This window comes from Podarcis liolepis (assembly GCF_965112155.1).
Source record: "Podarcis liolepis genome assembly, chromosome: 14".
In the NCBI taxonomy this organism is placed as follows: domain Eukaryota; kingdom Metazoa; phylum Chordata; class Lepidosauria; order Squamata; family Lacertidae; genus Podarcis; species Podarcis liolepis.
The window spans coordinates 35,413,420-35,428,668 of NC_139569.1; the positions used below are offsets into that span (position 1 = coordinate 35,413,420).

Here is a 15,249-nt window from a genome sequence, read left to right on the forward strand (position 1 = left end):
ACAGCACGAAACTCCAGAGTTGTTGCATGGCTGTTGCTAGTGCAACAATTTCTTCTCTCCAGTTCCTTTCACTCTAGCAAGCCTTGCCACAGACTTGTTCCTTAACCTGTTGGAAAGCTCCTCCAACTCACCAGGATGACACAGCATTGGCCAGGTAAGGTAGAAACTGGGCACACAGCCACCAGCAAGTCCCAGTTGCAGTGAGAGAGAGTACCTGCAGTTCACAAATGGTTATCACATCCATCCTAAAGTCTGCAGCTCATATGACACAAGGGTTGGAGTATTATGAGGAAAGGTTACAACATTTGGGGAGGGGTTAGTTTAGAGCACTGTTTCCCAAACTTGGGTCACCAGCTGTTTTTGGACTACAGTTCCCATCATCCCTGACCACTGGTCTTGCTAGCTAGGGATGATGGGAGTTGTAGTCCAAAAACAGCTGGAGACCCAAGTTTGGGAAACACTCAGTTTAGGGAAAAGGTGAGTAAGGGAAACATGTCGTAGTTGTATAAAATTATGCACAGGGTTGAGATAGGAAGAATTTCTACCCTACTGTAACTCAGAGCCATCCAATTAAGCTGAACACTGGGAAATTTGGGACAAAAGAAAGTTTTTCTTAACATAGTGCACAGTCAAAACTGCAAAACTGTTAAATTCATTCCCATGAGATCCGGTGATGGCTACCTACTTGGATGGCTGTGAAAGCGGATTAGACAAATTCATGGAGGATAAAGCTATCAGTTGCTGCTAACCACAATGGCTATGTTCTGCCTTCCCTGTCTTGAAGCAGCATATCTCTGTATATTAGCTGCTAGGAATCACAAGTGGGGAGAGTGCTGTTAAGCTCATGTCCTGCTTGCGATCTTCCAATAGGCATTGTAAGTACAGGGTCAGGACTCAGTGTGCTTTCAGACATGGGGAAGATTGTGTTAGCTTTCCTGATTATAATCCTAGCACCTCTATGGTATTTTCTAATGTTCTTTTCACGCTGCAGCACTTGTTGAGTTACGTAAATCTTGACCAATGTACTGGCACATAATGCTAAATTTTGTTCACAGCAGTGTGCATGGTATGACACAACAACCAATGTCACTGGGCAACATCACTATTCCCTCACCCTTTACCGCCACATATGTGCTTATGTTCCCTCAGGATTCCCCCAAGAAAGCAACAGGAAGGAACAACATGTCATATACCACCCTTTAAATCCACAATTTTCTAGGTCAAGGGGGCTGCAAAGTGATTTTTTTTTTCTTTTCTGGAATCAACTGACACAAAAATGAGTGCTTAACATGTGGAATATTCCATTAGTTTCCTCAAATATAATGTGGAAATTAACAGGGGACCGTTGGGCCTTTAGCCTGGATGGATCTAGCAGTGAAACTATGCCCATGTTTTGTGAAAAGACTAGGGGGTGACCTGCTGGGAAAGCCTTTGGGTCTTGCTATGCAATCTTTTTGCTATAGGGGTGCAATTATGAGAGGTTGCACAGACATTCTGCTTGGTTGTTGCTTTTTATGACCCAAGATTCGGTTTTCTTTAATGGACGGCAGGCTACCTGCAGAAAAGGAACCAGGCAGCTTTTACGATGCTGAAATCAAAATAGATATCTCTTCAATTTGGCAAGAGATAAAGCACTTATGGCTGTGAGTCCCTCTGAAACCACTTCTCAGGTTCAAAGGCAGGTGAAAATAAGGAATGTTGAGCAAAGAGAATGGATCCAGAGGCTTTTAAAACCCAATAAAACAACGGCAATACAAACACAGAAAGGTCAAAACCCTGACAAGTTCAGAATGCCCTAAAGCTCAGATGACTTTAGGGAAGAAGAAAAAACTTTCGCACTCGACACAGCACAAAAGGAAATCCAGGTAAGAGCCAGCAACAGCGAGAACTCACATTTTGAATTGAGGATCAAGGATGGAACTATGTGTTATATGAGCAAAACATATGTATATTGTGAATGCAATTCAGATATCAAGCTTGGAGAGCTGTCACTGTCTCTCTCAAGCTCTCTCCTCTCTCATACACATTCACATGCACTCTGGAGGAATATTAACCAGGAATCAGTTCTCTGACCAGCCTGTCTGCTTTGAATTTTGTGATGCCATTCTCCAACCAAATGTTTTGAACAAAGATGCATATGTTGGGGAAATGTGTGCATTGGGACACACATTTTAATGACGGCAACATGCAGAAAAGCATCCTGTTAAGAAAAGTCACTCTGCGAAAAACATGTAGGCTAGACAACACTGCACACAAAAATGTTATACAGTATTAGATGAAACTTGCACAAAGTCGCTGATGAATTTTCACGTTGATGCTTTCTGAAAATGTTTGCAAACTGGTTTAAACTTGTGGAGATCTTAACTGAAGTTTGGAGAAATTGACAAATTTGTCCATCCCTGTTCATCAGACACTCTATATGTGAGAAACCCCCTCCCCGAACCCAGTCTTGTGAGCTATCTGGGATTTGGCATACCTCAGAGAACAGGAAGAAATAGGTGTGTCTGCAGCATGGCCTCCTGAAATTGGTCAGTGAGCTGATGTCTCTGGAACGGCTGGACCTAGTACAGTGGTACCTCGGGTTAAGTATCTAATTCGTTCTGGAGGTCCGTTCGTAACCTGAAACTGTTCTTAACCTGAAGCACCACTTTAGCTAATGGGGCCTCCTGCCACCGGAGCACAATTTCTGTTCTCATCCTGAAGCAAAGTTCTTAACCCGAGGTACTATTTTTGGGTTAGCGGAGTCTGTAACCTGAAGCCTCTGTAACCCGAGGTACCACTGTATAGGTCTTCTATCATTGCCTGGTTAACAGTGACAGACTTTCTGCTTATTCTGAATCAGGATCTTGCAATTCTACAATCCAACACAAGCCACTTAGTGGTGGTGAACACCCACTGCGAACCCAGATGTGGTAACATATCCACAGCTCCTGCTTGGCTCTACCAGACCTCTTCTGCATGTCTCCAAGATGACATTGCAAGAGTTGGTCTGCTTTTTTTCTTTTCTTTTCTTTTTTTTAAAGAATGCTGGCATTGTTGGACTATCAGCTCAGAGGACAGTTACCATATGTTTATGGGGGAAAGCATTAAGGACCCCTAGTCATAATCAGATAGGCAGCCACTTTGCTTTAAGTGCCTATTAACTGATCCTAAATTACACCAGAACGGCTCTGCAAGTACTTTTGACATCCACATTCATATAGCTGCTCTGATCGGCGCTATTAGAAACGAATACCAAATGAGCCAATGATAATGTAATTCCTAAAACATCACAGAATGTGTTGCAAGCAATCATTGATTAGTCTTCCTCTTTTTCCATGGTTTCCCCCTCCCCACACCTCCTTTCATCTCATAAGCTTAAGGTTTCTAAGGCCTCGGAATGAGAGGGTTTTCATTCAGATCAAACTGATTGACGACCTTTAAAAATGAATTAAAAAGTCATTATTTAAAGATGTATCAATGTCCATTTATACTCAAGTAGACCCGCTGAAATTAATTGTTGCGAGTACTATCCATTGTTTTGAATGGGTCTTATCTGAGTAGAATTAGCATTAGTCACAGGCCTAACCTATTCATGAACTTACAGATATATCTGAACCCTTTATGTCCTACTTTTCCAGTACGTTGGGCAGCTACGTTGCTAACAACTAAATTTCAAAATAATACAAAAAGACTTTAACTAACCACCATAAAACGATACAACCTAAAACCTAAGCACATGGATCACAAGAGTTAAGCGGAAGATCAATGCCATTTATTATCAGTCCCAGGAGAATGGGTGAATTTTAATGGACAGAGCGGTCACAGCAGCAGGAGAACACATTTGGGGAATGATTTCACAAACCAGGGGCCAATACAGAGAAGGCTTTGTCTCTGCTAACTTCCAACCAAATGTCTGAAGGGCCTCAGACAAAGGGCTGGGGCATATAAGGGAAGGCTGCTCCATAGAAACCTCAATCCAAGAATTAGGCTTTGTAGGTTAAAGCTAAAGATGAGTTGAAATCTCACACTGCCTCACAAATAGCCACTCAGTTCAGAGGTGGTGTATTTGAGCAGACATTCCATTCATTCTTCAGGTGGCAGCCATAAATTTTTGTAATATCCAGGGACCAGGGATTACTGAGATAAGCAACAGGAGCAGTAACTGCTTTTTTCTTTTTCTCTTTTTAAGGGAAAGACAATAGTAGAGCATATGTTTTGCAAATGGAACATCACAGTTTCTTAGATTTCCAAATGTGGCCCCACATTGGAGACCCCCCAATTTAAATATTAGGAATATGTGTTCGCTACGGCCTACTAGTCCAGTGCAGGAATCACAGCTAAAGAATCCCTGGCGTGTGGCCACCTGATCACTGTTTAAAAACCTCAAGTGAAGGAGAGTCTACCACCTTCTGAGGGAGTCCGTTCTACTGTCAAACAGCTCTTACTGTCAGAAAGGACTAGTTGGAATCTCCTTTCTTGTAATTTGAATCCACTGGTTTGGGTCCTACCCTCTGAAGCAGCAGAAAACAAGGTGGCTCCATCTTAGCTCAGCTGGTAGAGTATGAGACTCTTAATATCGGGGTCATGGATTCAAGCCCCACGCTGGGCAAAGAAAAATAACCCTGCATTACAGGAGGCTGGACTAGAGCAGGCATAGCCAAACTTGGTCCTCCAGCTGTTTTGGGACTACAACTCCCATCATCCATAGTTAACAGGTCAGGGAAATCCCTAACCAATGGTCAGGGAAGATGGGAATCATAGTGCAAAAACAGCTGGAGGACCAAGTTTGACCATTCCTGGACTAGAGGAACCTCATGGTCTTTTCCACCCCTACAGTTCTAAGATTCCAAGATATTCCATGTGTCAGTCATTCAGATATTTGAAGATGGCTATCATGTCACCTTCCCTGGAAAAGACCCTGATGTTGGGAAAGATGGAGGGCACAAGGAGAAGGGGACGACAGAGGATGAGATGGCAGAACAGTGTTCTTGAAGCTACCAGCATGAGTTTGACCAAACTGTGGGAGGCGGTGGAAGACAGGAGTGCCTGGCGTGCTCTGGTCCATGGGGTCACGAAGAGTCGGACACGACTAAACGACTAAACACCAATAATCATGTCACCTCTCAGTCAGTCTTCTCTTCTCTAGGTGAGTGTAGGATACTGGACCAGCTGAAGTTTTCAAACATTTTCAAACCCTGCCCCAAGTATAATGCTCCACAGTGGCCATCACTTGGCCTGCTGAGGAAGGAAGCCTTTTTATTTGCCTGACCCAGCTTGGCAAATTGAAATGTGCGCTGTTAAGCCAACAAATGATTCAGATGGGCATTAACTCAGTACTAATGAACAGGGAATAGTACGCAATTAAACCAACTGTGCATGCAACAACAATTTGGGAATTTGTGGGCTCTGTATCCAATTTAAATGCCTCCCAATTACTTTCTGTGGCTAAGTGTCCCAAAGATGCTGTGGCATGGATAAATGCCCCCACAAAATAAATAGGAAACTTTCAGTCATTCCTTGTGCTTATGCAGAGCTCCCGACTTGATAAATCAGGGAAGGGGGAAAGGAGCTCTCCAAGGGTTGAGGCACATTCATGTACTGCGGATTCTGCTTAACAACCTGACCGATAAAAAGGCTCTAAAAAAGAAAAAAGAATTAACTCTGCAGAGGGACATTTATGGCTATGATTTACGAGAGAAGTAATGGAAAGTACAACTTGGTACAAGAGCTTATCAAAGGAAGAACGGTTATTCCTTGTTAAAAGACCCAACACCAGCTGAATACTGCACACACGTTCAATGAGGATCATGCAAGACACTGGCCAATCGCACAACTTGTGGACAGCTTCAGTTGTCATTCACAGTTTAGGTTTAATAAGTGAGTGGTGTGTGTGTGTGTGTGTGTGTGAGAGAGAGAGAGAGAGAGAGAGAGAGAGAGAGAATTTATTCAGCCTCCATATTTATCACACCATGGTATTAAGACAAACTTTTTTAATGCTTCATTTTGCTGCTCATTTTAAACGGTCTGTTCAAAATTTGCTCTCATTAGCCAGTTGAAATTAATACATGCATGTGGTGGCTTTTCAAACATCTCAGCTGATGCTTTAAATTATGATTGTATTTTACTGCCATTAATGTTTGTTTTTCCTGTAAGCCGCCTTGAGGGAGCTTTGTTGTAAAAGGCAGCCTAGGAATCTTCCATCACAGAATCAAAGCATGGTGGGGTTGGTTGGGAGCTCAATGGTCATCTACTGTAACCCCCTACAATGCACAGGAATCACAGCTAAACTTTGAAAGGAAAAATGTAAAATACCCATTACCCTGGTCCTTGATAGATACTTGTGGTGATAGCTACAGTGTGTGGAGTGGTGGATACAGAGCTCCAACTGGGTGAATTTGGAATATAAATGAGTTTTTCCCTGTCCTGCACCTCCCATTCAAAAACTCTCAACCCAGTGGGTGCTAATCCATTTGGGTCACGACTTCATCAACCTCAGTCTGCTCTCAGCCATCACCCACCCACCTGCCTGCCTTCTTGCTTACAAGCAGTCCATGGGGGGTGGCAATGGCTTTCAACTCCCTCTCCCTCCATATCCTTCCTCCTCCTTAGTGGTGGGTTTAGTTCCAGGCAAGAGGACGAACCCGTTAAGACTCTTCCAGGAAGAAGGCGGAGCCTAGAAAGGGCCGTCTGCTCTAAGTAGGATAAAAAGCATCAGTTGCACCCCAGACCTCATGACAGCAAATGGGGAAGGGCTGTAGCCCAGTGGTAGAGCATCTGTTCTGCACGCAGAAGGTGCCAGGTTCAATCCCCAACATCTCCAGGTAGGGCTGGGAAATGTTCCCTGCCTGAAACCCTGGAGAGCTGCTGACAGTCATTGTAGAATGATAGCACTGAGCAAGATGGACCAGTGGTCTAACATGGGATAAGACAGGTTTCCTTTGTTCCTATGTCTACTTAGGATTATCCATGGTCCAGCAACTTCACCCAACTCTGCCTGCAGCCTCAATAAGCATCAGAAGATCCAGTGGAAAAGAAATCAGCTTTGTGTAAATTAGGTACGGCCCCTAATCTTAGAGAAGGGACAGAGAGCCTGGGAGTCCAGTCCACGGTTCAACCTTGAACCCAGTGACATTCTTCATCGTATTTACAATCAGTCCCTCTTTCCTGCTCTATAGCTTTAGGCTTCAAGAAGAGAATCGCTCAACGTTTCACTTTGTCAGTGGAACAAACACTGTTCGCTACCAAGCAATCTTAAAATCTGAAGTCCACCAAAGACTACATTACAAACCAATTAATTAATAGCAGTGACCATCACTGCACACAAGCCATTCATCTTTTTCTGGGGGCTCTGCTAGGGATCACAACACCATGAAATGAGAGATCCCCGATTTTGTGCTATTTAAGTGTTACGAATGCCTGTTTCAAATACGCAATCACATTTCCAGCATGAACATACTTATAAACCAAGAACCAGTGTCAGAAAGTTGGCATGAATATAATTCTCCCCACCTTGTCCCACCCAACACGTCTCCCAGAATAGAACTCATTGGTGGATGGAGGAAGAGATTGATCTGTACCTTTCATTCCGAACTTTGATCGCCGACCATACTTGTTGATCATAATAAAGAGGACCACCAGGAGGACACAGGCAAAGGCTGCAAGCCCAACAGCTATGGACACCTGTAAAGGAAACCCTAAGCATTAGAGGCCATGTTGAATATTATTATTGAAACACTTAAAGCAATTTGCACTCAAATTTACAATCTAACATTGTGCCCATACGTGCGCATTATTTAAAGCAATGAATGAATTTACAGAAAACAAAGAAGAGAACAAAGAGGGAAAAGAGGAAAGAGGTGGATTTGCCCTGCCAGACCTTAAACTCTATTATGAATCAGCAGCTTTTTGCTGGTTGAAAGAATGGCTGCTTCTTGAAAACACAGACATTTTGGATTTAGAGGGTTTTAATAATGTATTTGGATGGCATGCATACTTGTGGTATGATAAGGTCAAAGCACATAAAGCATTTAAAAACCATATTGTCAGGAAAGCATTGTTTAATGTTTGGATAAGATATAAGGACCTACTGGAAAACAAAACCCCAAGGTGGCTGTCACCGATGGAAGCGAAAGCTCAGAAAAAGCTCAACATGGAGGTCAAATGGCCGAAATATTGGGAAATTTTGGAACAAGAGGGAGATAGGCTGAAATTGCAGAGTTTTGAGAAATTAAAAAACAAAGTGTGAGACTGGCTTCATTATTACCAGATAATGGAGGCATACACTTTGGACAAGAAAATTGGCTTCCAGGTGGAAAAATCAAAATTAGAAATAGAACTGCTAGAACCCAAAACTAAGATTTTGTCAAAGATGTATAACTTGCTGTTGAAATGGAATACACAGGATGAAACGGTGAAATCTGCTATGATTAAATGGGCAGAAGATGTTGGACATAACATAATGATGGCTGACTGGGAACAGTTATGGACCACAGGTATGAAATTCATGGCATGTAATGCCTTAAGAGAGAATATTATGAAAATGAAATACAGGTGGTACATGACACCAGTCAAGCTTGCAAAAATCTATCATTTGCCCAATAATAAATGTTGGAAATGTAAAGAAACTGAAGGTACATTCTTTCACCTTTGGTGGATGTCCCCAAGGATTAAGGCTTTCTGGGAGATGATTTATAATGAAATGAAAAGGGTGTTTAAATATACCTTTCTGAAGAAACCAGAGGCCTTTCTCCTGGGCATGGTCGGCCAAATGGTGCCAAAGAAGGACAGAACTTTTTTTATGTATGCCACAACAGCAGCAAGAATACTTATTGCAAAGTATTGGAAGACACAAGATCTACCCACTCTGGAAGAATGGCAGATGACGGTGATGGACTACATGGAATTGGCGGAAATGACTGGCAGAATCCGAGACCAGGGAGAAGAGTCGGTGGAAGAAGATTGGAAGAAATTTAAAGACTATTTACAGAAATATTGCAAAATTAATGAATGTTAGAATGATGTCAGAATGAAGTTAAGTGGTTTAAGCAGCAATGTTATAAAGGTGTATGTAAAAATGGATTGTTAACAGGTGAGAATCCAAAGTTATAATATATTATGTTAAAGGACTAAGATAAAAACAAAGAGGGAAAGAAATTGCTGAATTAACTAACTGAATTGGAATACAAAAAAGGGAGGCGTGAGGAGGTCAGGGAAACAAGGAAATGAATGTAAGGTATGGAAAGACTGATGTATTTTTTTAAGTGTTTTTTATCTTTTTTGTATTTTGTATTTTTTCTTTTATTTTTGTCTTTCTTTTTCTTCTTTTTTTTAATTCATGTAATTCTTTTCTTTGAAACTTTAATAAATATCATTAAAAAAAAACAAAGAGGGAAAAGAGAAAGGAGATAAATAGAGTCATATCTCAGGGGTAGAACATCTGCTTTGCAAGCAGGAAGTCCTAAGTTCAACTCCCAGCATCTCTAGGAAAAGATGGGAGAGACCCCTGTCTGAAATCTTGGACAACCATTACCTGTCAGTACAGACAGTACTGCTGTAGATGTACTAACAGCCTGACTCCCATGGAGATGGCAGGTTTAGGACATCAGAAAATGTTTTATGTGGAGTTAAATCATATACCCATTTGGAGAGATGGGAACGTACAGTCATATGTGGTGGGATTGTCCATTAGTTAATGGATTTTGGAAACAGATTGGTATAGAAATATCGGAAATTGTGGGTAGGAAGGTGGAAATATCTAAATTAATGGTTCTTATTAGCCTGAGTAGCGCCGAGTTAAAAACAAAAGAGGAATGTAAATGGGTAAAATTGATGGTAACTGCAGCCAGACAGGTTATAGTGAGTAATTGGAAAAATGCAGAAGAACTAAGGGTGGAGGAAATGGAGGAAAAAATTGAATAATATTATAATTTTAGAATATCTAACTGTGAAGATACACAGAATGAAAGGGTTTAAGGTCAGTGAGAAAGAGGATTGGTTTGAGAAGATATTGAATTATTTGGGTAGATTTGAACAATTAGGGGCAATTAAAATGTTAAAAGTTAAGTAAACCTTGTGGAGAGAAGAGTGTTAATGTATGTAGATGTATACATATGGCCGATTTGAATATGTTATTGTTGATTATGTAAACTCAATGTATCAGCCGCCTGGGGGGGGTATAACTGTTGGGTTTTGGTAAAAAATAAAGATAAATAAATAAATAAAAACATACTACCAAAAAAAAAAATCATTTACCCATCTAGCTCAGCATTGCTTCTGAACACCATTTCCTTGGGATCACAAGTGGAGAGGAAGATCACAGTTGCACTCTGGTCCTGTTTTCAGGTTTCCCATAGGGGTCTAGTTAGCCACTATGTGAGCTGGAACCTGCACTAAGGTGAGCCTTATGTTCTTATGACAAGGAGCAAGGATTTGGATGCAAGTTCCGGTCAAACATCTACTTGGAGGGAGACCCAGTTTTCTGCCACGTAGTATGGGGAACGGCCCAGAAACAATATTCAAAGACAGCAACATGAAATATCATCAAGGGCAGAAACAGCAACCACGTCTCCATGAAAACACTGGAGGAGGGATCCTCAGATGAAGCCAGATAAAAGGAGAGGGGGGGGGGCGGAGATGAAGAGAGCAGCAGGATTGGCTCAAAACAGAACGCTTTGTTGGAGGCAAGAGGAGGCAGCCGCTCCCTTCTGCACATATTGACAGAATATTTATTCCTGGCTTTTCAGTACACAGACAGCATTCTCTCTGGGGTTCTTCCTTCTGCATTAGGGAAAATATTCATTCTGCTTTTTGAAACTTGCTTTGCTTGTTTATATATAGAAAACAGCAACCGGCAACCATTTCCTTTAAAAAATGAATTACATATCACATAAAATAAAGAGAGATTTTGTTCCTTGCAGACTAGTGCCTTACCCAGTCTTGGATTACCGTCATGCTTTTATTTATACATGTGGTGGTTGCTGTTGTGTGTGTATGTTTCTATGTGTTTGCTCTATCATATCTGCCTAGTTGTTTTCTGCATTTCTTTCTGGCTGCGGTCAGCAAGATGGGAAGTCGTGTTCATGTGTAAGGGCATAAGAAGAGCCTTACACATCTTGAAGGTCCCAGGCCACAGAGAAGTTAGGCTGGCCTCAACTAGAGCCAGGGCTTTTTCGCCTGTGGTGGAACGCTCTGTCACAAGAGACTAGGGCCCCGTGGGACTTGACATCTTTCTGCAGGGCCTGCAAGACAGAGCTGTTCCACCAGGCCTTTGGTCAGGGCACAGCCTGCCTCCCTCCTTTGGCAATCTTCACAGAACTCTAGCCCAATGGTTGCCATCAATTTGATTTGAATTAATTTTATAATGAAATGATTTTAGAATGTTGTACTATTTTATTGTTGTTAGCCGCCCTGAGCCCGGCTTCGGCTGGGGAGGGCAGGATATAAATAAAATTATTATTATTGTTGTTGTTGTTGTTGTTGTTATTATTATTATTATTATTATTGGATCAGGCCAACGACCCATCTTGTTCAGCATCTTGTTCTCAAAGTGCCCATCCAGAGTCCTGTGGGAAATCCACAAGAAGGACCTGAGCACAAGAGCAAATGCCTCTTCTGTGGTTTCCAGCAACTTTCCAATGTGTGTTGAGGTGTGTGTTAGAAAGCTCTGCTGCAGAAATGGACCCTGCGCGCACACAAGCACACACACCCCTTTAGGATGACAGAAATAAAGGGTCAGCTTTAGCTTTCTACATGACACACACTATGGCAACTAATTTTTACTCAGAGTAGACTACATACCCTCCAACATTTCTCCAATGAAAATAGGGATGGCCTATTCTGTAACAGCAACAACGACAATTTCTTCTTCTTTCTTCTTCTTCTTCTTCTTCTTCTTCTTCTTCTTCTTCTTCTTCTTCTTCTTCTTCCCTAAAACAGCTCCTTCCTCAGTGCCAACCATTTCACACCTTATGAGCAGCCAGCTTTGATGCTGGTGCGGCCATCAGGAATTGCCCAGTGACATGGCCTTTTCAGTGGTGGTTCCCCAGGTAATTTTAAAGTCTTCCTGTCTACTCAGGCATTTAGTGACTGAAGAGTACCTTTCGTTGGATGGGTAGATTTTTAAAAACAACAACAACCTGAAACTGTTTTTAGGATGTTTAAACTGTAGCTGTTTTTTATTTTTTAATTGCAATTATTATTATATTTGAATTGCTTTAGAATGCCTTTGCTTTGAAATTGTGTAATTCTTTTACTGTCCTGGGCTCCTTGGGGAGGAAGGGTGGGCTATAAATTTGATGAATAAACAAACAAACACAAATCCACTTTCCCTACCATCCAACCCACACAACTTACCCCAAACGTGTCTTCCTCTGGCTTATGTGTCACAGTGATAAGAGGAGTAGGACTGGGACTGTACTCAACTGAAGCCAAAAGAGAAAAGAATAAATGTTTGTTTATTTAGTTAGTTTTGCATTTCACGAAATACTGCAAGCATAACAAACAAGGCTATATATATTTCCCATTAAAAACAACAACAGAAAACCATAAGTTGTTATTTCAAAACACTTAAAACCATTTTAAAGCAAAAAGCAAAAATACAAAAATACAAAAAAACCCCACAAAAAAATCAACCCAAAACAGTTACCCTCAGAAGACTCTACCATAACAGCCTAAGACCTACAGTATGGGGGGAGGGATGTAGTCACCTTCCAGTGAAAGGAAAGTGGAGAGCAGGGGGCAGCCTAGTCTCCCACAATCTGGGAGCAGCCACCGAGAAGGACCCGTTTCACGTCCTCACCAAATGTGCCTGTGGTGGTGGTGGGACCGAGAGAAAAGCCTCCCCAGAAGATCTGAAAAGATCATATTGGGAGATATGATCCTTCAGATGCCCTGGACGTGTGAGGCTTGGTCACAACCTGTACTCTGAATTGTTCCCACCAGCACAACGTATGTGAGGGAAAGCATTCAGTTTGCACTCCCCAGGTTAACACACCTGATGCCATCATTGCTGGTTTTTAGGAGCCGGGCTAAGACATCCCTAAGGCTTTTGGTTGTTAGTTTGGTATAGTGTCTGGCCTATTTTGCATGTTGCTTTTGTGTTACTGTGGTTATGTAGGATGAATCTTTTCTATGTTAATGGTGGGATGAAGGATGAACATTTCTAGGAATTCTGATAGTATTACACTTTTTCTATGTATTTGGTTTTTAACTGACTGCTAAGTTGTTCAGTCTTTTATAGATTTGGAAGTCATTTTGAGACATCTTTGTGGAAAGTGATGAAAAATGGAATAAACTGTAGCAGCAGTAACAATAATAATTGTTAGTTCAATCAATGAGAAGAGACTTACATGTGACAATGCCATCTGAAATGCCTGCAAAATGAAAAGAGACAGAAGAAGGAAGTGGCACAGTTAATGGCACTATCAAAGGACAATACCATTCATATTATTATTCATTTTTAAAAATCATGTTAATTTTCCGAACAACACATGTAAAACATCAGAGAAAGGGAAGTGGTGAGAATACAGATCATGTTTGTGTTATGAAGCACACACTGCAATTGGTTAATTCCACCTAACTCCCTGCCCCCTTTTAGGTTATTCCACTTTCTAAGGTAGTCTGTTCCACCGTTGAACAACTCTTACCATCAGAAAGTTCTTCCTAATGTTTAGTGGGAATCTCCTCTGTTGTAGTTTGGAGCATGAGAAAACAAGCTTGCTCTGTCTTCCATGTGACAGCCCTTCAAATATCTGAAGATGGCTATCACATCACCTTTCAGTCTACTCTTCTCCAGGCTAAACACACCCAGTTTCCTCAACTGTTCCTCATATGGCTTGATTTCTAAACCCTTTATCATCTTGGTCCCCCTCCTTTGCACACATTCCAGCTTGTCAATATCCTTCTGAAAATGTGGTGCCCCAAATTGGACACAATAGTCCAGGTGTGGTCTGACCAAGGCAGAATGGAGCAGTACTATTACTTCCCTTAATCTGCACACTATATTTCTCTTGACGCAGATCACAATCTACATTCATATCCCACCTTTTATCTGAGGAGCTCAAAGCAGCAGGAACTGAGCCTCAGACCTTTTGTGCTCCACTGAGCTATGGCACTTCCCCATCTTCCAGGTGAGCTGGACAACTCTGTCCCAACCCTTCCAAGTGGCTGAAGTCTTCGCTGACCATGCAGCCAAGGTGGTACCTCTAAAGGAAACCATCAAGGACTTCCAGCAGATCCTTACAGGAGAACATGACCACCTCCTAGAACAGGCTTTCTACATTGTGAGGCCTATTGATAGAAGACATCTGAAGGCAGCCATGTACGGGGAAGGTTTTTAAAAAATGTTTAATGTTTTATTATGTTTTTATAGATGTTGGAAGCCACCCAGAGTGGCTGGGGCAACCCAGTCAGATGGGTGGGGTGCAAATAATAAAATGATGGTGATGGTAGCTTGGTGCTAACACGATCCAGCCAGACACCCCACCCTTTCATAAGCCCTTGACTTGTGAGAATCAGCATCTTCAAATAAATATTTCCTCTAACAGCTGGTCAGAGTCCTTGGTATATATACTCTTTCTAACACCTCCGGGTGACATTCAGCTTACACAGGTACAGGAAAGAACATCACCTTTTCATTTATCCACTCGTAAGGCAAACTACACACACACACACAAAAACACACACACACACACACCCTGATACGAAGAGGACTTGACAAGGCTTTGAAGACAGAGGATGCCCAGAATAATTTAGCAGTGCTATCTGTTAAAAGTGGCATCTGGAACGCAATGCAAAGAATAGGACAGTACAACCCCCAGGGAGGGTTGCAAGTGGAGCTCGCAGTGAACTGAAAGCTCTGTTGACAAAGAGGGATTTGGTTATGCTGAGACACCATCCGCCACATCAGCACTTCCTGACCTCAATGTAGGTCACAACAAAAGTTTGTCTGGGGGGAATGGTTTTCATTTTGTTTGTTTATTGGTTTGGGGTGTATTTTGTGTTTTTCGGGGAGCAGAATCTCAACTTGATTTTAGAACCGAGGTCAGCAACTCCCCATGCCTGGAGTGGGGTGTGTGTGGAGAAGAGCGCTGGTCCTGTGCTGCGAATGGAATGGGGTGAATACAGAGTTGTAACTTGCCCTTCAGGCACATCATCAGAGGGGCTTACGATAAAACAGTTTGGACACCACAAAACAAATAACCCATTAAACCAAAAACTGAGCTCAAAAGAGCAGAATCTATGAGCTAGAATAAAAGAGGCTATCAAGAG

The 15,249-nt window shown here is 42.0% G+C and overlaps 1 protein-coding gene across 5 annotated transcripts in view; it reads right to left on the bottom strand.

The window, feature by feature from the left end:
* NTRK3 (neurotrophic receptor tyrosine kinase 3) overlaps window positions 1-15,249 on the bottom strand; it is a 421,270-nt gene that overhangs the window by 222,425 nt on the left and 183,596 nt on the right. For all 5 annotated transcript variants that reach the window (XM_083475053.1, XM_083475052.1, XM_083475051.1 and 2 more), the window contains 3 exons: window positions 13,329-13,352; window positions 12,334-12,401; window positions 7,560-7,662 (listed from right to left, as the gene is read on the bottom strand). In XM_083475053.1, the coding sequence (XP_083331179.1) occupies window positions 7,560-7,662; window positions 12,334-12,401; window positions 13,329-13,352 (195 nt within the window). The remainder of the gene's footprint in view (window positions 1-7,559; window positions 7,663-12,333; window positions 12,402-13,328; window positions 13,353-15,249) is intronic.